This window comes from Exophiala dermatitidis (assembly GCF_000230625.1).
Source record: "Exophiala dermatitidis NIH/UT8656 unplaced genomic scaffold supercont1.1, whole genome shotgun sequence".
Taxonomy (NCBI): domain Eukaryota; kingdom Fungi; phylum Ascomycota; class Eurotiomycetes; order Chaetothyriales; family Herpotrichiellaceae; genus Exophiala; species Exophiala dermatitidis.
This window is the reverse complement of record NW_008751646.1, coordinates 601217-621789: the sequence shown is the minus strand read 5'-3', so window position 1 is coordinate 621789 and position 20573 is coordinate 601217. Positions and strand designations below refer to the sequence as shown.

The following is a 20573-nucleotide window of genomic DNA, read 5'->3' as shown; positions in this document are numbered from 1 at the left end:
CCTCTGCCATGCCTGCTTGTAGACCCTTTGAACTGCGTGGAACTGTCTGCATAGAAGCGTGCCAGGAAGTGCAATGGGAGCCCCGTCTTGATCAATGAATGTCCTTGACCCCATCGGACGAATAGAGCTCGAGTTTTCGAGTCCCCATCCGGAGCAACGTCTCGACGGCGGCGAAGTCTTTCCTATCAATCATCTGATGTTTGCGGAATTCACGGCTTTCAGCGGAACATTGTCAGAATCACTGTGTCGTGGGTGATGACGGATGGGAAGCGGCGAGACTCACCGTGCCACGTTCCGAAAGTTCTCACGTGTCGCCTGGAGGAGGAATCGTTTAGCTACAGCAAGTGACCAGGGCAAGCTGCACATTGACTTACCTCAGGCTTCTTACGAGCCGCCCGTAGACACTGCCGGTATAGTTTGAGAACTTCCCTCTGTAGGCCAGAAAGGCGCATCTTGAACTGGTTGGTCGCGGAGAAGATGTGTGTAGGAACACAGAACCTAAAATGAACTTTCGCTGTCCAGAATATATTTGTCATGTGACGCTCATGTCCGAAGAACATCCGACCTGCAAGACACCACCACCACCACCACCACCACTACATGTACGTTAGACAATGGGGAACGTTGTAGGACTACTGCACGATCCTGCGCGCTTCACTAATTGTTTTGAAGTCATGGAACCGGTGCCCGGGTCCTCGAACTATTACATCAATGCAACCTTCCCAGGTCTTGATCCTCGAAGAATCGTCCCTACAAAAACCGCGGTACTCCAGTCAATGCCTTGTTCCACGACCATAATGAAGATTCGACATTTCTCTATTTGAATCATGTACCAATCATTCGAGCGGTAGTCTCGCAATATTCAACGCCCGTAATCCAGACTTGGCACCACGACAGGTCCAAATTTGATCACGTTGCCATATGCTCCTTCGCCCTGAATCAAAAAGTCTGCTGCAAGACTGAGCTTGCCCGATCCACGGTGCATTCCCGTCTGCCCAAATGTCCCATTTACCACCTCCGGGTCATAAGCCACTACAGCAAGGTAATTTCGCCTAGGCATCAACTTGCGATTGCTGATAGGTTGACCTGTAACGTCGTGAGTGAATATCTCCATCATATCTTCCTTGGTGTCTGTGGGTTGTGATGGCGTGGACCTTTGGCCATTGGCGGGAATGTAAAGCGGCTTGTTATTGTTAAGCAGTTTCATCAGATATGCCGGTGGAGGCGTGTTGACCACGGACGATGTGATGAGCTGATACATCGTTTTGTGGTCGGATGGATGTGAAGGGTCATGGACCAGCCCGGCGCCACAAGTGTTGACAGCCCCAGAGATGAATGTGAACCGGATGGATCTCTGGTGAGAAATGCCTTGCAAGGTGCGGATGAGATACGTGCGTTCGAGGTCCTAGACAAGGTTAGCCACCATGCAAAAGAGGCAGGCCTGACGGTAAGTCACCTTCGATTCGTGCGTCCACTGGTCTTTCAATTCATCCAAGACATCGATATCTCCAAAAGGACTCAGAATACCACCCATGAGCCCTGATTTCCCAACAGCACGTTTCACCGAATCGAATCCTGATCCAACGGCACCTTTGGCACCCACTACGCCAGCGACGGAGCTGGTCACCTTTCCAAGGACATTGTAAGCACCTGTGACCGCCTTCTTTCCCGTGGCAACGGTATGAGCGATTTGTTCCGCCGCGTCGAGCCTCGGATAGATTAGTGGGACAGGAATCATTAGGATGCAATGCTGAATGGTCGGTGGTAGTAATGCAATTTTGGGGAAGAGCCCTTGGTAGGTCGGTCCAGCCATGACCTGATGAGAATTTCTTTCGCTGCGTGTATCGGGACCTACAACAGCAATGGCCGGCCCAAGGAATTTGATAAAGTGCCAGCCAGTACCCGTGATGGTGAACAAATCATGGTCATCGGCCACATTGCGGAGAATTTCCAGGGTCGTATGGTGCTGGAAAAGCAGATACATCTCAATGCCAATACGCCCGATGTTCTTGAACATGTTGCTGAACTGCATATACTCGGGATAGGAGCCAAACCCGTCAAAACTATCATTGTCAGCTTGCATTTGCGTGAGTTGGTGCCACACCACTTACATGTCATGGTCATCAAGCGTCGAAATCTGGGGTATCTGGGCAGAGGCTTCCCGTAAATATGGTTGATCGAAGTGACTGGTGTAGTAATGGAAATAGGCATGCGTGACATCTTCCTCATGAGCTGCTGTCCATACAGCATTCTTCCTGTTCTCCTTCCCACTCATAGCTAACCACTGCTTAAGCAGGGGTATTTCTTTCCACAATCGATCTCCAAACACCTGCCCGCCCAGACCGAGTTGACAATGGAAGCCTCCACATTCTGCCTGTTTTTGCATTATATCTTTCCACATGAAGCCGACGCCCCCAAGCTTTGCCCGCTCATTAGCGCTGACATTGATTGAAAAGTCGTTTCCAGAGGTGGCGATGAAACGCCAGTTGGTCTCATGTTTGCCGGCTACTAAGAACTCATAGCGTGTGCAGCCAAGGTGCGATGTAATTGCGTACGTCCACTTGGCGGGTTCGGACTCCTCCATCTCAATGTCAATTTCATACTTGTAGAACGTCCAGCGCTGATGTGTGGCAATATTGGCAGGTTTCAGCTGTCGCGGGTTCGGAGACAGATCGAGACTCTGGTGAAGGTGGATTGTTGGCGGCTGCGGAGCGTCTGTTACCAGAAGAATGGATCCATACCAAATGCCCTTATCAATGTCCATATTGGTGTAGCGGAGGTAGGGACCAAAATATACGCCATTGGTAGCGACGACTTTGTACAGGTCGACCCCGCTCGTGGGTGGTGGTCCGGTAAATGCTGCCGGACTTGCCAGACCCATGATGCTCTGCTGATCGTAGCCTGGGCTGAGTGGAAGCGCTGGCGAAGCCAGCGGTTTTTGAGCAAAGGAGAGACCTGGAGAGGTCAAAGGGTTTTGATAGATACTTCCCACGGGTGACAATGGAGTATCTGTCAGATTAAGTGGTGTAGGACCCTTCGGGAACTCCCATTGCGTTGCTTGCGTCGGGAGATGGATGTAGTAATACTGTCCCGAGTTGGGATCCATGTGCGCTATCCATCCCTCCGGCAGAGGCGGAGGCGATGCAGGAGGTATCTGGGCGGGGGTGTGAGGCATCGCAGACTGCGCTGGACCCATTTGGCCGTTCACATTGGACTGCGGTGAGGGCCCGTAGGCACCCTGTCGGGGATCGTTTGCGAACGCTGGATGGTCCAACTGATTCGGCACCTGAGCTCCAGGCATGACATTTGCTGTCGCTGCCGCGGCTGTCGTTGGATCCGCAGAAACTCCTGTCCCAGTAACGCTTCGTCTCTGCTTCTCGTGAGGGTTTCGGGCAGCGTTTACCGCGCTCGAAACCTGAGAGTAGGCAGGCGGAGGCTCTTCATGCGGCTGTACTCTGGCGATCTCGCTCTCAATTGGATGCTCAGTACGTTGGGGTGATTGGAGGGGAGCTGGATGAGCTGCCCCGGCTGCTCCTGTTGTGGTAGCAGCGGGAGGTGAAGACTGTACTTCGCTCGTTCCTTGGTAGACTGTGGGCGTTGGATGCGAGGTGCTCCCTGGTGGTTCAGTGGGCGTCCAGGGCCGTCGGGCTGGCTCCTGGGACTGCGTCTGACCTTGTTGGGCCTGGAGGCCATACTGAGCCGCTCTTTGCTGCGCCGCCACGCTTTGCGCCTGTAAGCTGGTCAAAGTCGCGGTGCCGGCAATACCAGAGGCAGCATAACGAGCTTCTATGTCTGTCTGGGGCCGTGCGCCAGGACCCACGATTGGAGTTTCCGGAGGTGGAGGCGAACCCCGCTGCGCTCTCGTGGTCGACGTCGATGCAGTTGAGCTTATTCGATTTATTGAAGACGGGTCCCGGATTTTCAGCCTGCTCAGAGCGTCCGCTGCCGATGAAGCTGTTGGGGGAGGCCAGTACTGCTGCTGGCTTTGGTTGCTGGTGCCCGGCAAAGGCGCCGTTGATGGAGCATCCCCGCGCTGGGGGTGACGCTGGAAGAGACCCTCCTTATCTGGCGCATCCGGACCTGGAGACTCGGGCAAAGGCTTTGGCATGGTCCCCCGGCGTTCACCCAGCGTTTGCGCAGGTCGTCCATCTCCCGATATTGTCCTCTTCGCCTGTTGTCGAGGCCCACTACCCGCACTTCCACCTTGTTCTGGAGAGGCCACCCTTCTCACATCTGGATACGGGTAGGGCGCCGATGAGCCGGTCACCCTTGAGCATTGAGGCTGTTGCCTGGACGAATCGTTGGGATGAGGCAGAGATGGCGCAGGATAGGCGGTAGTGTTCTGGGGCCCTAACTGAGGGGCAGGGCTGCTTCTGTCAGGCCCTGAAGCAGCACTCGAGCTTCTCTTGTTGATGCGTAGAGGCTCAACTATCGTGGGCGAGTCGCGGTCCGAAGGACGGTTCAAGAACATCTCGCCATCTGGCCTGCCATGGCTGCTGGAGGCACTCATGGCGACTACCAAGTCCCCGGTGACGGATTGGGTCCACGAGAGCGGAGGGGCTCCTCAATTGGGTGGTGGGGACGAGAAGGCTGTCAGAGGAACGGTCGGAGCGGGCGTGCACGGGGACGGAGGGATATTTAGACTTGATGGCAACGTGGATTGCAGGCCTGGCAGAAGCGTGAAGGCCGAGCAAGAGGGAAGGGAACGAGACTGCGACGGCGTCGAAGGCAGATATAAAGTGGTATACAAGACCGGGAAATAGGCTGCTGATCCAGATTGCGCTGTATCCGACCCCGAGTCCTGTAAGAAGGGACCAGGGTGTATTTTGCACGGCAGTCTTCCAACTGATCCGCGTCAACCAGTTGAACAGGAGCAAGCCCTCTCTTTTTGCGACTAATATATATCTTTCTCTTCTGAAATCTTCTCTCCGTTCACAGGGCAGAAATGGCCGTACACAATCGAGTAAATTTCCAGCCGCGACCGTACTTCAACCTGCTTTATGCTGGGTCTTCTTACCAACAATCCCTCGACCGTTACGCGCCCGGCCAAGCGCTGTCCGACAAGGAGATGGCATCGCTGCCCCACGTCCTTGGGCGTCAATTGACCCCATTACTGCCATGATTGGCCATCATGTTCAGCCGCCTCCAATGCTCCCGTTATTCCCTGGACTAGGACCCTAACACGGCTCGTATCACTGGCCAGTCAGTGACTAGAATAGCTGTACTATGGTGACCAGGTACTAGACGATTACCTACCCAGGTACCTGCTAGTGACGAGCCGAAAATGTGGTTCCCATCTGGCAGGAGAATCAACAATGGCAGCCCAGGGCTTGAAAAGGAGGAATGAAAGGTCGGTTCTACCTCCTATAGTCACGCAACCAACATGTAGGTATGACCAGACACGATTGGCAATGCTGAGCACAAAATATAAAGAGAAAAGCTGAATTCCATGAGCTACAACCCAGTACCAGGTCAGACTCCAGTTCGCACACCCGACCAACATACACATATCCCGGAAGCCATGCAACAAGGTGACATGGAAGCTATATGTTCCAATTATCCTAGACAGCCCCTGTCTAGCAATAGTGCGAATCAACCTAGTCCCTTACACACTTCATAGCATCCAACTCAGACAACCGACAACAGCAACCACAATCGCGGATAATGCGAAAGCAGTTCGATCGGCGCCGCCGGTAAAGGTTGACGACTTGGCTCCTGTACCCGACGGCGAGTTTCCAACAACGGGCGTGATTGGCGGCGAGATGGTGCTGTTATTTCCTGCGGCGCCCATTCCTGCCCCAGCGCTTGCATTGGCACTTGATCCGCTTCCAGCATGGGCACTTGCCTGCGCACCGGATGATGTATCTGCGCCAGTATCTCCTTCGCGATTCCCAGCTCCGGAGCCGGTACCTGAGCCTGAGCCTGAGCCCGAGCCAGTGCCAGAGCCAGTGCCTGTACCAGAACCGGAGCCCGTACCAGAGCCAGAACCAGCGCCGGAACCTGAGCCAGTCCCTGATCCTGTACCAGAGCCTGTACCAGAACCCGAGCCGGAGCCAGTGCCAGAACCGGATCCGGATCCTGCACCAGAGCCACTGCCCGTCCCAGAGCCTGAGCCTGTACCAGAGCCCGATCCGGTATTAGATCCGACCACTGGAGTAACTGTTGCATAAGGTCCGGTAGCACATGGAGTTGTAAGAGTGACAGTAGTCGCTGCGCCGTTTTCACCACAAGCAGTGCAAGCCACGACAGTTGTGGTAAACCCTTCAGGGACAGTCATGGGGTTCTTTGTCATGTGGCACGGGCAAGCCTCGGTGATTGTGTATGTTGCTTGTTCCATGCCATTGCCATCCGAGCAGATTTGGTCATAGACGGTGAGGAATTCGTGATACTCAGAGACCTTTCCATCGGGGCCAGTAGTAGTGAAGGCGAGGATCTCGGACCCATATGGACCTGTAGGTGGAGGCGTGATTTGTGCACCGGGACCTCCACCGTGGCAATTTGGCCCGGGACAGTATGTGATGGTGCTCGACAACGTCGTAGTGGTGGTGAGAGCAGTCGGGCAGACAGAGTAGTAAACGGTGGTAACAGAAGTGTCCTGCGGGTCGTTGACCTGGACGGTCGTTTGAGCGACTGCACCCACAAGCAAGGCCGCGAGCGGCATACTTCTTGTTGATGGCTTCATGTTTCCGATCGCTAAATGTCCCAGTGACTCCTTGTCTTTGCTGGGAATTTGAAGAAAGAAGAGAAAAAATAGTAGGATTCAAATGAGTGACCGAGCGCTACAAAGCACTTACAAACGAGTGTACCAGTCTCAGAGATAGTTGAGCTGGAAGGAAGAGGAACAGCAGTCTTGTACTGTGCAATGATATTTACCTTGACCGTTCAATGTGTCGATCGAGAAAGACCCACATAACAACTCGTGAGGAATGCGAAACAGACCACAACAATCATCTCTTTGGAGGCAACAAGTCGCCCTTTGGAATGTGAGCACGCACCAGAGCATACTTTGAGCCTCCTTCAAATGTTGCAAGATCGATGCAGCGCACTGACACTGTCCCTGATCCAAGGTCACCACGGTCCAGGACTCGGAAAGGTCGTTCGCAGAGGAGCTTGGTATGAGCTTAGATGCATTTTGAAATGTCCAGATTTCCCTAAATTTACAGAACTCGAGAGTCTGGAACCAACGATGTGCCAGGGCATGGGCACCTGAAAGGCAGTAGTGGTGTGTTGATTGTAGATGTATCCTATTAATCGACATTTCAGACCCATCGCCCTCACTGAAGAGGACCCAACGGGAAAGAAACTTCCTACAAGGAAAAAGCGTTGCTCTCCAGAGCCACTGAGTCCGCGAAGACCCATGGCAACACGTCGCTGTAGAGAGGACGAAACGACGGTCGTGGCTGGCTCTGTTGCTTTTTTTGATCTGAAGAGAAGAAAAGAAAAAGCTGGAGGTCCGAGAAACGAAGATTTGAATCCAGAGTGAGTGCCAAGCCCAGAATCAGAGATCACGTGGGACATACATGATTCGCTGGTATTGGACCACTGTCACCACCCAGCCTGAGACGCCAGTGTGGTACTAGTAGTAGTGCTGCGCTGCATGCGATATAGAATGTTGTGAAGTACATTCATTGTACGGTACGAGCCCTAAGGTAATACCGTAGGGAGTTAATGATGGTCCCGCACGCTCAGTAGGTGATTACGACCAATGTTATAGGAACACAGTGCTCCGAGAGTCCTACACCTGGACAACCAGAAGATATAGGCACCACGTGGTAGATTGACCACAGCCATTGAGATGGCCCAACGTCTACCTAAGACTCCTTGCGCAGCGGCACCTCGAAAACCACCGCACCATTCTTGCCGTGTTGGAACTTCATCCATCTTCCTAGCCTCAACTCCTTTCCAGTGCCTGCAACAATACAGAGACCCTGGCATTCTCCCTCTTTCTTCCCTCCGAACTCATTCGTGATCTCTTTCCTCCTTTCAAAGACAGCAATCGAGTTGATGACGCCACGAATGGCATTCGCCGTTTCTCCAGTCTTTGCTGCCGCTGTCGGCGAGGCATGTGTTGGGTCCGAGTCGCCGTTGACGAAGCCGTTCTGGCCATCAACAGTGTCTGCAGGCTGTCCAACTGAGCCGAGAGATAACAGACTTCGTTTGTCGTCGCTCAGTTTCCATACTCGGATGCAACCATCCCAACTGCCACTGAGGACGATGTCTGTCCCCGGCAGTGCTGCCAGAGCGGTAATCCCGCGAGGAATCGGTTTTCGTGTGTCAACTTGTTTGAGTCTCTCGATCACCTTGGGATCGCCTTCTGAGGTGACTTCCTCCAGAGGAGGAGGTTCGTCTACCCCATGGGCCGTCCGGATAGTGAATAGTGGCTTCTTTTTGTGAACACTCCATAAACTGATAGCGCCGGAATCAGATCCGGTTACAAAGTTGGAAGGAGGAAGCGCCGCGACGCAGTCCAAACTCCCTGTTTGATATTCATCATTCTTCGAACTGTCTCCGAGGAACTTGGTGAGGGACTCTTCCACGACCTTCCACCATAAGGCTTTTCGATCTCTGGCGCCAACCGTGACGCACTGATCAACGCTGACGGGGGAGACATCCACAATATGGTCTTGGTGGCCGAAAAGTGTTTCGACATAAGCAAGGCTATCTTCCCCTGCCAGGCTGTAGGTCTTCAAAGACCGGTCTTTGCTGCCACTGAAGAGTTGTGCACCGAAACCGGATTGAGTAGAAGAGCTTGGGGCGAATGCGAGCGCCGTGACTGCATCTCGATGCGTAGTAAAAGTTTTGAGAGGCCTCAGATCTTCGGCAGACCAGACAATAAGCTTCTTATCTGCGCCGCCTGTGGCGACGTATTTCCCATCAGGCGAAGCGGCAACCGCAAGGATTTGACCAGTATGACCGTGCTGTTGAGGAGCCGACGCCCTGATCTTGATTCCTCGAACATATGCGAGCTGCTTCGGCTGTCGTCGCCGGGGGGCCGTGGAACCTTTGTCGCCAGAGGAAAACGGGGGATTTTGAAGTTGCCACTTTATCAAAGTCTTGTCCTTGCTCACAGTGTAGACGTATGGCTTGCATACTGCCACCGCAGTGGTGCTCTCTGTGTCTGCTCTGAACCGAGTGAGTGTGGCACTGGCGAAGTCCAAGCTCGTAGCGATCAGTCTGTATTGTCTGCCCTTTGCTTCGTCCACATCCTCTTTCAGTCTCCTTGCAATCAAATCTCTGTCGAGATCCTCGGCGTCGAACCCAACCTCGTTCACCTCTTGCTTGATATTGTCGAGATATCTTTGTGCGAGCCTCACTCGGCGCTCCGCTGCGGTTTCTCCTTCTTCGGAAGTCGCCTCAGATTCATCGCCAGTTTCAGGCTCAACTTCGTCCTCAGATTCACTGCCGGATATCGATTCGTCATCCTGATCTGACCCGCGAGTTTCTCGGGCATTGGTCTGCTTGCGGCGGAGGCGCTCCTGTTGATCATCCCGTCTCTCAGTCTTGTCCACCTCACGTCTTTTTCTGGCTTTTCCTGCCGGGTCTACCGCACGCTTCCGCTTCCGCTGAGAGGCGGGAGCAGTAAAGAACGAAGACATCGGAAATTAAGCCAGCTTTGGCGGCCTTCGTAGGAGGATTGTCTAGTAGTGGCGCGAGGACATTTTCTGAGGCAGACAGGTACTGTAGGTTTACTTTGGTTTTCCCCAAAAATTTTGGCCTGCGGCGGACGTGCATCCAGGCTGACAAAGTTGCGGGTGGAAAAAGACTCGCCGCACCTGCCTCTTAGGGTACGCCTGACCACCGCCCCCGTAGTTTTAGTGGCACTAATAGTAGTAGCGGGAACTTGAGTGCAAGGCAGAGCTTCGCGTGCGTGTATCGGCTCCAATCCTACGACAGGCGACTTCAATCTGTCGAACAAGTCAGGACTGCGGCCGCTTCATTCTCGTCAACTACACATCGCCGTCCTTCCTCTTTCCCTCCAAAGCCGGTGATACGTCGTTGCCGTCAACATGTGAGTCCCTCGGCTGTGGCACAGTACCAGAATATGCATCTAACTGGAGATCTAGGGAAGTGCTACTTGGCCTCACCGGCCGTGATTTCACCATCATCGCAGCCTCCAAAGCAGCCATGCGTGGCGCAACGATACTGAAATCGTCAGATGACAAGACGAGACAACTCAATAAGAATACGCTGCTCGCATTTTCCGGCGAAGCAGGTGACACAATCCAATTCGCCGAGTTCATCCAAGCAAACATCGCCCTCTACACCATGCGAAATGAGACGGATTTGGGACCCAGCGCGGTCGCCAGCTTCATCCGCAGCGAGTTGGCGAGGAGTCTACGGAGCAGGAAGCCATACAATGTGAACTTGCTGCTCGGCGGCATGGATCCCATCACCAAACAACCCAGCTTGTACTGGTTGGATTATCTTGCCAGTAGTGCAAAGGTGCCCTATGCCGCTCATGGCTATGCTCAGTAAGTGGAATTTTGTCTCGTGGCGCGAAATACTTTTCTAACATTTGACAATAGATACTACTGCCTTTCCATTCTTGATAAACACCATCATCCGGACATCTCATTTGAGCAAGGCATGAAAATCCTCCGCATGTGCACTGATGAGCTTCAACGAAGATTGCCGATTGATTTCAAGGGGATGACGGTTAAAGTCATAAAGAAGGACGGCATAGTGGACTTAGAGTATGACACGAGCAAACAAGTTCTCGCGGCCTAGATATACTTGGGACATTGAAGAGAAAATTGTCAACACCGGACACATGCATAGCGCGGCGCAATGGAAGTACGATATCAATGGGGTATCAATTCAAGTGACGTTCATCTAACAATTTGCATCAATCCGAGTCCCTTGTCTACTCAGCCACTTGTCATAACATTCGTCTTGTTCCCTCCAAATGGATGAAGCAATTTCCCGAAAACGTTGCGATGGGCCCCATCGAGGGGTTCGTCCTCGCTTCAAGCCGATTATCCTAGTAAAGCCGTTCCGCGCCTTGATTGTCCGAATCCTGCGCGGCTGTGGGAGGGCGGATCATGTCTGACCAGTTCGCCAGAGCTTCTGTACTCCAGGATACCTTCCTCCCACAGATCATGTGGCTCTCTTCGCTGTCTCGCCTGAATGTGATCGGCCTGCACCCCTCGGCGCCGTCCAGGCGGTAGCGGGTAATTCTGGTAGTTGCGTCTAAAACGTTGCCCTTGCAGACGCTGTCGTCGCAATGTTGAGGGTTGAGGAGGTCGGATATCTGAGTCTTCGGAGTCGTGTTCTGCACCGTCGAGATTATCAAGCGATCCAGCGGCGGACGTCGCATTTCCTGCATTTCTGCCATCATCGTTATCATCGTCTGTGGTGCCTGTTGCTTCCCGGCTTGTTCTTTCGTCTTCACTACTCTCCTCCGAAATTTCCTCCTCCGAGTCATCGCTTAGGACAACGCGTCTCGGCCGCGTTCTGGTCGGGACGTAATTGTGGTCGACTTCGGAGGCATCCGTTTCTTCGTCATAATTGGTATTTGCATCTGATGTCTCTCCTTGAGCTGTAGTGTGCGAATCATTTCTACTATTTGCAGGATAAAGTATTCCACCATATGGGTTTATGACCATGGTCGATCCACTGGCAGCGTCGTCATCGTCACGCTCATCGTCGATGAAGCCGTCCATATCATCATTCTCGTCATAAGAGTCGATGCGGTCACTGCCAGTAGCATCTGTAGCTGTGCCATACTCTTCGTAGGGGTCGTAGCCGCCAAAATGCATAGTGCTGTCAAACTCATGGTCGACTTCATCGCCGTCGCCATCGAAATCTGTGTCGACAGTATGTATGCTCTGGGAATCCATGGACAACTCGTCGGACTCGCTCTCACTGTCACCTGGTTCGTATTGTATGAAGCCGCACTGGTAGCATTCGCCCTCTTCCAACTCCCAATGACACTCTGGACACCGGACAACCCCATCCTCATAGTCCATGATACCCTGACGCCATGAGACGAGATGGTGAAGATGGCGTGATTGTTTGAACGCGCCCTTGAAGAGACCAACTCCAGTACGGTCGGCTGCAAGTAAGAGTGCCTCTTCTTCTTTTGCCTGCTGGTGTTCCTGTACAGTCTCATCTTCTGGGAGCAATTCGGCTCGGCCGATGAACATGTGGACGAGATCCCTTAGCAGATAGTTCGGTGATGGCTGCACCTTAACTTCTGCCCTACAATCTGGACAATTTTTCTTGCGCTTCCTGCTCTGAGACCCCCCAAACCAGCTGGCGAGACATGAATAGCAGTATGTGTGGCCACATGGAAGTATGAACGGTTCGTAGAAAGGCTTTATGCAGATTTTGCACAACGACAGGTTGCGCATGTCCTCAATATGTTTCTGGAATGTCGAGAGGAGCGACATGTCCGTGGTGGCCATGTTGGGCGGCTGAAGGCCTCAGCGGTGGCCGAACGCTTGAGTGGAATTGGACGGTATGTTAAACGGCATGTACAGGGTGAACCGCGACGAAGTTAGGATGCAAAGGCGCCAGTTGTTGAATAATGGTCGACCGAGATGCCTGGGAAAGAGTTGAAAGGTTTCTCAGGGTCGCAGGGGCATAAGTAGCCAGCGCGTTTGGTCGCGGTGATATGGGAGGCTGAACTTCTTCTGACACTTCAGTTCACTTTCAGTAGTTCGATCTGCGCGGGAAATTCTTGGCTACACTCCGCCGTAGATCCGCCACTGGCGCTTACCTACCTAGGTAGGCTGCAGTGCGGGCTTTGTACGGTCGAGCATCGCCCTGTTGCCTGCGTCAGTGGATGGAACGTTGGCCGCATTTACATTTATTATTTTGTGCCAGGCCCGGGGTACTACTTAATAGTTGACATTGCCGTGGCTCGAGACACGTTGCTTCGAGGATCAATACCACCCAGTGGCTTTGGCGGTCATGTCGAAGCCTATTTCGTTTGGTTTCGGCAAGCAAAAGCCCTCGCCTTCTTTTTCATCTTCAGGCCTAGCCTCGCGCAAGACACCAACCCCGAGAGGGCCCCCCAAAACCGCACTTCGCAACGATTCAGACAACGAAGATGAGGACGAGCCTAGGCACGAGTCAGTCACTGGCTTCACGTCAAGTGGTGCTATTCTAAGCGAATCTGTGCAGGAAACAACACAATTAGTTATAAAGAATCCCGGCAATAGCGACTGGCGACGACGTGGGCGCAAGAACTTACTCCCAGCCGAAGTTCAAGCCCAACAACAAGGCGGCGGACCGGTTACGGTGGAAAGGGATGAGGTCAGCAAAGAGAGTGGTCTGCAACTTGCAGACAAGACCGAGCAGGCAGCAGAGCCAAATGGTGATGACGCGAAGCGGGACACAACCGTGCAGGCAGACACAGAACCTGCCCCCAAACAGTTGACTGCGGACGAGGAGGCATTACAAGCCTTACTTGACAACGGCACCGGGAAACCAAAGTCAAACGCTGTTATTGTTCAACAAGGCAACACGCAGCTGTCAATACGGGACGAGATCGAGGACTTCAGAGATGACGTTGCAGCCAGGCCTGACCCGTGCACCCTTGAGGAGTATGCTGCAATGCCAGTTGAAGAATTTGGCCTGGCCATGTTGAGAGGGATGGGCCAGAAAAGACGTGCCAATGGCGAGATCATCAACCTGGATTCGAAACCGGAGGACAATCCCCGAAAACTCCGGAAGCAGGAAGGTTTCCTTGGGATTGGAGCAAAAGCCGCTCCAGGTACAGATGTCGAACTTGGCGCCTGGGGTAAGGCAGACATGCGCAAGAACGCCAAAGGACAGGGGTTCTTCACTCCATTAATGCGGGTGAACAAGGTTACTGGGGAACGCATCTCAGAGGAAGAGTTACAGAAAAGGATCAAAGAGTCAAAAAATGTCAAAGAGGACGATAATTGGAAAAGAACGAGAGACCACGATTCGGATAGCAACCAGAACGGGCATCGAGACTCCCGGGGCCATCGTGCCGGTGACGACTATCGCGATCAAATGAACTCATTCTCGCGGCCCAGCTCATCAAAACGAGATCGCGACGACCGGGACTACTCTCATTCGAAAGGAGATAGGGAGGATCGTGACTACGAGAGTTCAAACTCCAGGAGAAGGGACGAGAGGTCTCGAGATGGAAGAAGCCGAGACCCTGGTGACTATGACCGTGGCCACCGAGACAAGCATCGAGACCGTCGTCGAGACGACGACAGGTACGATTCAAAGTCATCTAGTCGCACGCACAGAGACCGTGATAGGGACCGTGATAGGGAGAGGGACCGTGATCGAGACACCGGCGGCGAACACCGCTACCGTGAGAGACGATAAACAATGACGAGACTGTTCAAGATTCTCATTCACCGTGCCCGGCAAGTACAATTACACCATTACAATATCTTCGCTACCGGCTGTTCCGTTGTCGATGGCCAAAAGTCCATCGCTGCCCACCGCGATGCCAGCAACCTCATCCATTTCCCTGAGGGTGTAGTCGACTAAGTAACTCTCGTCGACTAGTTCCTCCATGCGCTTGTAATGTCGGTCGGTGTAAACTTCTAGCGCACGAAGCAACTCCTTCATACCCCTGCCTTTTGCGCTAAGTTTCCGGTCTTTGGCCATGTCCACAAACAGGCTCGCCGGGTAGCTCTTAAAGAGACAGTTTAGAACTCTCTGAGCAACGGTTGCGGTGCGAGCGTTCGTGTTCCAGTCACGCACGCGCTCGAGGAGGGTGAAGACCTGCTGTTGATCAAGCGTCGCAAGAACGTCATCCACAGCGGTCAGCCCCATGATGCTGGAGCTATCTTTCTCGGCCTCAGGCAGATTCAGCACGTCCTCGAAAACGCGAAGTAGACGGCCTGGGTGATTCAAGGCCAGAGACAAGGTGATCGCTTCACGGTAGTTCTTTGAGAAAATGTGATTCTGGAGCTGTTGGTCTTGTTCAATGCGCTCGGTGGCCCGTTTCGAGGCCAATGTTGCCGTCTGCACAGTCGTATCGCGCCAGAACGTCAAAGTAGCGTCTGCACCGCCGGAAATCAAGGGGTATGGATATGTGGGATGGCGAGATTTTGGGTCCCTGTGGGCAGAGTCCGGCGCGGCCAAGGCCCATACTCGGTCAGTGTGGTTATCGAGCGTGGTTAGGAGGTGGTCGGAGTCTGTGGCGGAGTAAGGAGACCACAGCTTAACAAGAGTGTCGGACGATGCGGATGCTATCATTGGTTGGTTCGACCGAGCCTGACGCGAATCCGACGACTCTTCAGAATTGGGACTCGTAGAGGGTGGCGGGATCCAGATGACTTTCAGCACGGAATTGCTGTGTCCCTCAAAGGTCTGGAGGCAGGTATATGTCGACAGAGACCATACTTTGACCGTGCGATCACTCGAACCACTGATGAGTATGGGCCTTGACCCGCTTGATCCTCCGTCCGGCAGGCTGAGGGGAGGAGTTCCTGCCGGAGAGAATCGGATTGACCAAACGCCTCGCTTATGGCCTCGCAAGATTCCTGTCACGGACCCGTCTTCGAGAGACCAGATCTTGATTGTGCGATCCTGGGAGGCGGAAGCAAATAGCGGGGCCGTGGGAGAGACATCCAAGGCATTGATATCCTTCTCATGCGCCACCCTTGTGAACAAGGCTTTGGCGGCAGCTTGAGGCTCTGTGAGCTTTGGATCGTACTTCATTTTCGACGTATCCCAGCGTTTGATGGTTTTGTCTTGTGACCCGGTAAGCAGGAATGCCGGCGGATGCCTCGCGGGATCGCTGGCGGCCGTTCCGCTCGCCGGTGGACTTCTCGGAAGCGCAATAGCACCAAGAGATTCTGCGTGTCCTGCAAACATAGCAAAACAAGTATACGATGAAGTTGAAGGATCGAGCCTCCAAAGTCTCGCAGTGTTGTCTTTCGCCCCCGTGGCCAACCAATGCCCAGACCAGTCGACATCTAAGCAAATGATGATATCTTGATGCCCTTCGAGCTGGGTCACGTCGCTTCCAAAAGACCCATCGTCATTTTCTGCGATAGAGATTAATTTAACACTCTCTGTATTTGTCGCCAGGGCAAGCAGCCTCCTATCCGGCCCAACGCAAGCCATATCGATAACCTCGTCCAGAGTTCCAGAGATCGTCCGAAGTAAGGGCAAGACGTCTAACGTATCTTTAGGCTGAAGGCTCCACAGAGAAGATATACTCCGCAATCTCATCGTCTGATCCTGATGTATGGAAAGAAGGGCATCCTCCTTAGTGACGGGAATAATGGCTGTGATCGAATCGTTTTCCAGCCCTGGTTTCTGCTTGGCGGTGACTTCTCGACCGGTAGTCGCGTCCCATATTCTGACTGCGCCATGTTCGCCTCCACCATAGCAGAAACGTCCACCAGAAAGGAACCCTGAGTCCTCCAAAACTTCCAGCGCAGGAATGACTCTCTGCTGTGTCCAAGTCTGCGCGTCCCAGAGGATTATAGTCCTGTCTCGGCTGGCTGACAAGAACTGATGCTGCTCTTCAGAGTAGTCCAGGCTCCGAACTACGCTGACATGCGAGTCGAGAATTGCAGCAGGTTTCCTTGTTGCTAGGTTCCATATGCGAATCTTTCCGTCCTCGCCGCCCGAAGCAAGGTAGATAGACCTAGTAGGAGCACTATCGTCGATCACCTTTTGACTCAGATCGCGACTCTTCCGTTTCCGGCTTTTTGAATTAGAGGTCTCAAGAGAATTTGACTCAAAGAACTTCAGAGCAGAAACAACACCACCGTGCCCATGGAACGTGTGGGAGGCATAACCGCCTCTAATGTCCCACACTTTGACGGTGCCGTCCGCTCCTCCAGTTGCCAGCAGCGAGCCGCTTGCGTCGATGGTGGAAGAGACAACAGGAGTATCATGTGGTTTAACTGTCCGAGACAGGCTTGCCGAAAGAGTCTGGGAATCTTCCGAGGGCTTGAGGGCATATATTCGGAGAAAGAGCGATCGAGAACAAACAACTAGATAAGAGCCGTTAGGAGCCAGCGACAAGCTCGTCACAGCCTCGCCATCCCCTTCAATACGACATGTAACCCTGCTTGTCTTGATGTCAACAAGCAAGACTCCGTCCTCGACACACGTCGCTAGGGTCGAGCCATCGGATGTGTGAGAGACATCACCACCTGTGTAGATTGGCTCGATAGTCTTGGCCGGTTCGAAAGTTGTTTTAAACTGAACTTTCGTCGCCATCTGGTTGCGGTTCGTGCGAAAACTTTATCTGGTGGCCATAGATATTGGTCAGGGTATATTTAAAAAGCTACCATGCGAGACAGTGCAAAGCAGTACAGTGTTTGAGAGGGACATGCTCCTCGCCGTCCAACTCTCAAAAATTTCTTTTGGGAAAAGGGCCGCAACCGCCACGGGCGATGATTGGCGGAATGTGGACACGGAGGTTAGCTCGCACTAATGGCACATTCTACCGCGCGCTAGTCACATTAACATCGTTATAGTTTCAACGTCCTCTATCCCTCTATCACTTTGTTGGCTCACAGCATCCATGTATTGTGCAATGCATTAGCCGACGATACTGCAGCGCATCAGCTCCTGGATTAAATTGACTTCCTGATTGAGGGACTAAGTGGTAGTCCAAACTGAACAGCACCTCGTCCTCTATTCTCATCCACTTCGCGACTTTCTTGGCGTGGTCAACTTACGACTGTGAGCGCCTGTCTGCCTGGCACTGCGGTGCCTAAGTGCGCCCGCAATGTACTCTCCGACAGTCCTGTGCTTGAGAATTTCTAGCTGAAAGCGCCTTCTCGCGGTTCCACGCTTCATGTTTCAACGACATGGGCCGTCATGCTCATATTGCCAGGCTGGCTTTGGTATGCTGCCCCACTCCAAGGATGCACCCCCGAGCCTGGTTCACCACATCCGGGCTTTCAAGACAATACAACTGCCTGACCATTTTCTCAGAGTCCTGAACGGACTCGCCTATGCGCTAAACACACGAAGAGTCTCCCAGGAATACTGACAGTGTGTCCAGGGCAGATCCCCATTCGAACCCCCTCTGCAGGACGACAGGGGAGATTTCGTCTTGGGTCCAAATGTGCAGCTCTGTGCTGCCCGCAATTATGTTCAATATTTTGACTCTCGCGGGCATCCACAGAATTTCGCCTCCGAAGCCTCAAGGACAAGGCTCATTCGGGCTCAGAACGATGCACTATCGACTGTTGGTGTTGTGGTTCGTAAAGCTAAGCGGACTCGTTCTTCATGGCAAAACATGAGTGATGAGCAGAAGCACATGCTCCTCATTAGCGAAAATATTGCAGGAGCCAACCTGGGGATTATTGTGGACGTTCTCCAGAGGTTGTCTACGTGGTGGATAGTGTGCTTTCGCCGCCGCTTGCTTGTAAGCAGACGTCCAAAAAATCATCGGTTGGGGCTACTGACGGTTTCAGATTTACAAGTCATACTTGGGACTCTCGATACCTGAACTGATATTGTCTGAATGGAGAACCTCGACAACCGAGGAGTTTTTCTCTGCTGGACTCCTGTCCGCTGCCATTTCCAAATTTAGCCAATCGTGGAGGAATAGTCTCATCAACGACCGACACGTCTCCAATCGGTCCCGTTCGCAGAGCGTCTCCTATTCATCTGGAATGGTCAGATTCATTCGGAAGCACAGGTTAGTGAGTCCTTGTCATGTTAGTAGTCAAGCTAACAGCCAACAGCTTACAGCTCCTTTGGTTTGCGACGGCAGAGTATCCATTTTATGCATTTTCTGTTCTGCAGTCTCTCTACCTTGTCCCCGTCAATGCCGCTCCGCCTCTACTAGCTTTTATACCTTTCACCGCCTCCTCGCCTATTCGCCTTCCCGACACGCTGTCTGACAGCCCGTGGCCATACTGGAGCCTATATCTGTTGCATATCGCCTCCAGCCCCTTCGTCCTTTGCTACATAAAGGACCAGATCGGCAGACATGTTTTCAAAAAGGTCTATCAGATTGTTCGCCACCTATTGGTCAAACCTGACAGGCCAGACCGCTCGTCGCTTCCGAGCGCAAGACGCAAAATGAGCACGGTTTCCGAGCGTGCCATTGCTACTGTCAGCTCCGATAGAAGGCACCCACCGCCCTCTTCCAAGTTCCCAACTCTTTTGGACATTTTCGGTACTTTTGTCCCCGTAATCTTTTGGGTATGGGAAAAGGCGTTCCAGAGTCAGCGGACTCCCCTCACTGTAGAGTTGAGTCCAGATATCGAAGAGGAACTTACTCACAGAATTATCTTGCACTACCGAAACTTATTGCGTCAGGACCTTGCTGTGGACGTCGAACTCAGACGTCCTCCGAGAATGCTTCGGGTGCTAGCCATCCAATCTGCGTTCAGTGACTATAACCTGGACCCTGACCGTGCGGTGGATGTTTTGGCTGATGAGCTGAACTTTGATATCTTCAGCGATGTCTCGACGGCAACGCCTGATCCATTGGATCCCACGGTCATCGAGGATGCTGCAGCAGCAGCACACGGTCAAACTATTCTATCGAATGGTGTTCACACTGGATCGCTAGAAGACTCTGGAGCAACTGCAAGCCAGTTGCAAAGCGCGGAGGGATTCCAGGTTCCTCACGCCGAGTCTAGTGCAGAGGAAGACGGCACTGAGGGCTTTGCTGCTGAGGACCGCGCCGGCGGCCCCGTCCAAGGGGAGGTCCAAGCAGAGCTTTCCCTTCAGCCTACAGCCGCCCCCGAGACGCTACCGGGGCCTGAGTCCTTAGAAGCAGGAAGAAACGACTTACAGGGTGGATCAATTCCGCTTCCAGAGCTTTCAGCTCCTGAACTGCTAGCAGCACCCGCATCTCGGGCCCCATCTCCGGCCGCATCTCCTGTCCCAGGCATCTCTCGAGCGGTCAGTCTCTCAAATGCGCCGCCAAGACCGGTTCGCCGGCCGACAGATGTTGATGAAGATCTTCGGCCGACGAGGGATGACTCGCTCTACCATGAGGACCCATCAAGGAAGACACGACGTGATGACGAGCCACTTTATCGAGTCACACTCCTTTCAAATCATCCTGCAGAGACCTTTGCTCTCTTTGCCGCCTCAATAATGGAGTCCGCCGTGCTGCTACCTTTCGAGATGTTGTTTCTCAGATCTCTGGCACACAATTTCCTTGCACATCCATGGGCGGATACGCAAATCTCAAGAACACTGCCCCCGCTTGCTGAGGAGTGGTCCCTTGGGTCATGGCTTGTAGGTCGCGGTCATAGCACAACTCGAGGCTTACGCTTATTTGGGAGCTGCGGCATGGTAATTGGGATCCAGGCCTTCATAAGCCTTGCGATATGGAACGTGGGTACGCATGTCACTTTGCGACTGGGCCGTCAGTTCGGCTGGGGGAAGATATGAATGGGAGCGTGGACTTCTTCGGCCAGCAGTATTCTGCAAGCCGATCTGCGATAATGATACCCGGCCACTAGGCCATTAATCCACCTATGTGATACATAGCTTTATGAAAGTGCATTAGATGACCCTTAACATGTGCATATGTTCTACTACTTTTCAGGACTGTAATATGCTTGGCCATAAGGCTGATTTACCCCGGGATCCAATCAGCAACGACGAGGCTGCGGCTGCGGAGGAAATTATTTGCC

At 53.1% G+C, this 20573-nt stretch overlaps 9 protein-coding genes across 9 annotated transcripts; 3 read left to right on the top strand and 6 right to left on the bottom strand.

Moving 5' to 3' along the window:
• Positions 1–91: 91 nt before the first annotated feature.
• HMPREF1120_00230 (uncharacterized protein) lies at positions 92–452 on the bottom strand (the record flags this gene model as incomplete). Its single annotated transcript, XM_009154220.1, has 3 exons — positions 92–215; positions 284–315; positions 375–452. The coding sequence occupies 3 exons, from the start codon at positions 450–452 to the stop codon at positions 92–94; spliced, it is 234 nt and encodes a 77-aa protein (XP_009152468.1).
• Positions 453–862: 410 nt separating this feature from the next.
• HMPREF1120_00229 (uncharacterized protein) lies at positions 863–4510 on the bottom strand (the record flags this gene model as incomplete). Its single annotated transcript, XM_009154219.1, has 3 exons — positions 863–1405; positions 1457–2063; positions 2112–4510. 3 exons carry the CDS (start codon positions 4508–4510, stop codon positions 863–865), a joined length of 3549 nt encoding a protein of 1182 aa, XP_009152467.1.
• A 1104-nt stretch (positions 4511–5614) lies between these two features.
• HMPREF1120_00228 (uncharacterized protein) lies at positions 5615–6682 on the bottom strand (the record flags this gene model as incomplete). The annotated part of the gene is made up of 1 exon (XM_009154218.1): positions 5615–6682. One exon carries the CDS (start codon positions 6680–6682, stop codon positions 5615–5617), a length of 1068 nt encoding a protein of 355 aa, XP_009152466.1.
• A 1129-nt stretch (positions 6683–7811) lies between these two features.
• On the bottom strand, positions 7812–9596 carry HMPREF1120_00227 (uncharacterized protein; the record flags this gene model as incomplete). Its single annotated transcript, XM_009154217.1, has 1 exon — positions 7812–9596. The coding sequence occupies one exon, from the start codon at positions 9594–9596 to the stop codon at positions 7812–7814; it is 1785 nt and encodes a 594-aa protein (XP_009152465.1).
• Positions 9597–9857: 261 nt separating this feature from the next.
• On the top strand, positions 9858–11582 carry HMPREF1120_00226 (proteasome subunit beta type-2). The gene is made up of 3 exons (XM_009154216.1): positions 9858–10009; positions 10065–10472; positions 10527–11582. Coding segments are annotated over exons 1-3 (612 nt in total). The 5' UTR covers positions 9858–10007; the 3' UTR covers positions 10729–11582.
• Positions 10977–12407, bottom strand: HMPREF1120_00225 (uncharacterized protein; the record flags this gene model as incomplete). Its single annotated transcript, XM_009154215.1, has 1 exon — positions 10977–12407. One exon carries the CDS (start codon positions 12405–12407, stop codon positions 10977–10979), a length of 1431 nt encoding a protein of 476 aa, XP_009152463.1.
• Positions 12408–12813: 406 nt separating this feature from the next.
• On the top strand, positions 12814–17097 carry HMPREF1120_00224 (uncharacterized protein). Its single transcript, XM_009154214.1, has one exon. The coding sequence runs from the start codon at positions 12916–12918 to the stop codon at positions 14311–14313; it is 1398 nt and encodes a 465-aa protein (XP_009152462.1). The 5' UTR covers positions 12814–12915; the 3' UTR covers positions 14314–17097.
• HMPREF1120_00223 (uncharacterized protein) lies at positions 14365–17178 on the bottom strand (the record flags this gene model as incomplete). The annotated part of the gene is made up of 1 exon (XM_009154213.1): positions 14365–17178. The coding sequence occupies one exon, from the start codon at positions 17176–17178 to the stop codon at positions 14365–14367; it is 2814 nt and encodes a 937-aa protein (XP_009152461.1).
• Positions 17179–17463: 285 nt separating this feature from the next.
• HMPREF1120_00222 (uncharacterized protein) lies at positions 17464–20457 on the top strand. The gene is made up of 4 exons (XM_009154212.1): positions 17464–17810; positions 17972–18337; positions 18387–18613; positions 18660–20457. Exons 1-4 carry the CDS (start codon positions 17775–17777, stop codon positions 20326–20328), a joined length of 2298 nt encoding a protein of 765 aa, XP_009152460.1. The 5' UTR covers positions 17464–17774; the 3' UTR covers positions 20329–20457.
• Positions 20458–20573: the final 116 nt, after the last annotated feature.

What these genes read in the sequence shown, in the direction of transcription:
- HMPREF1120_00226 (XM_009154216.1), top strand. An exon ending in GCCGCTCATGGCTATGCTCA is followed by an intron (nt 10,473 to 10,526) that starts GTAAGTGGAATT and finishes ATTTGACAATAG; the next exon opens with ATACTACTGCCTTTCCATTC.
- HMPREF1120_00224 (XM_009154214.1), top strand. Translation starts at nt 12,916, where the DNA reads ATGTCGAAGCCTATTTCGTTTGGTTTCGGCAAGCAAAAGCCCTCGCCT.
- HMPREF1120_00222 (XM_009154212.1), top strand. Translation starts at nt 17,775, where the DNA reads ATGGGCCGTCATGCTCATATTGCCAGGCTGGCTTTG. An exon ending in ATATTGCCAGGCTGGCTTTG is followed by an intron (nt 17,811 to 17,971) that starts GTATGCTGCCCC and finishes CAGTGTGTCCAG; the next exon opens with GGCAGATCCCCATTCGAACC. An exon ending in GCTTTCGCCGCCGCTTGCTT is followed by an intron (nt 18,338 to 18,386) that starts GTAAGCAGACGT and finishes TGACGGTTTCAG; the next exon opens with ATTTACAAGTCATACTTGGG.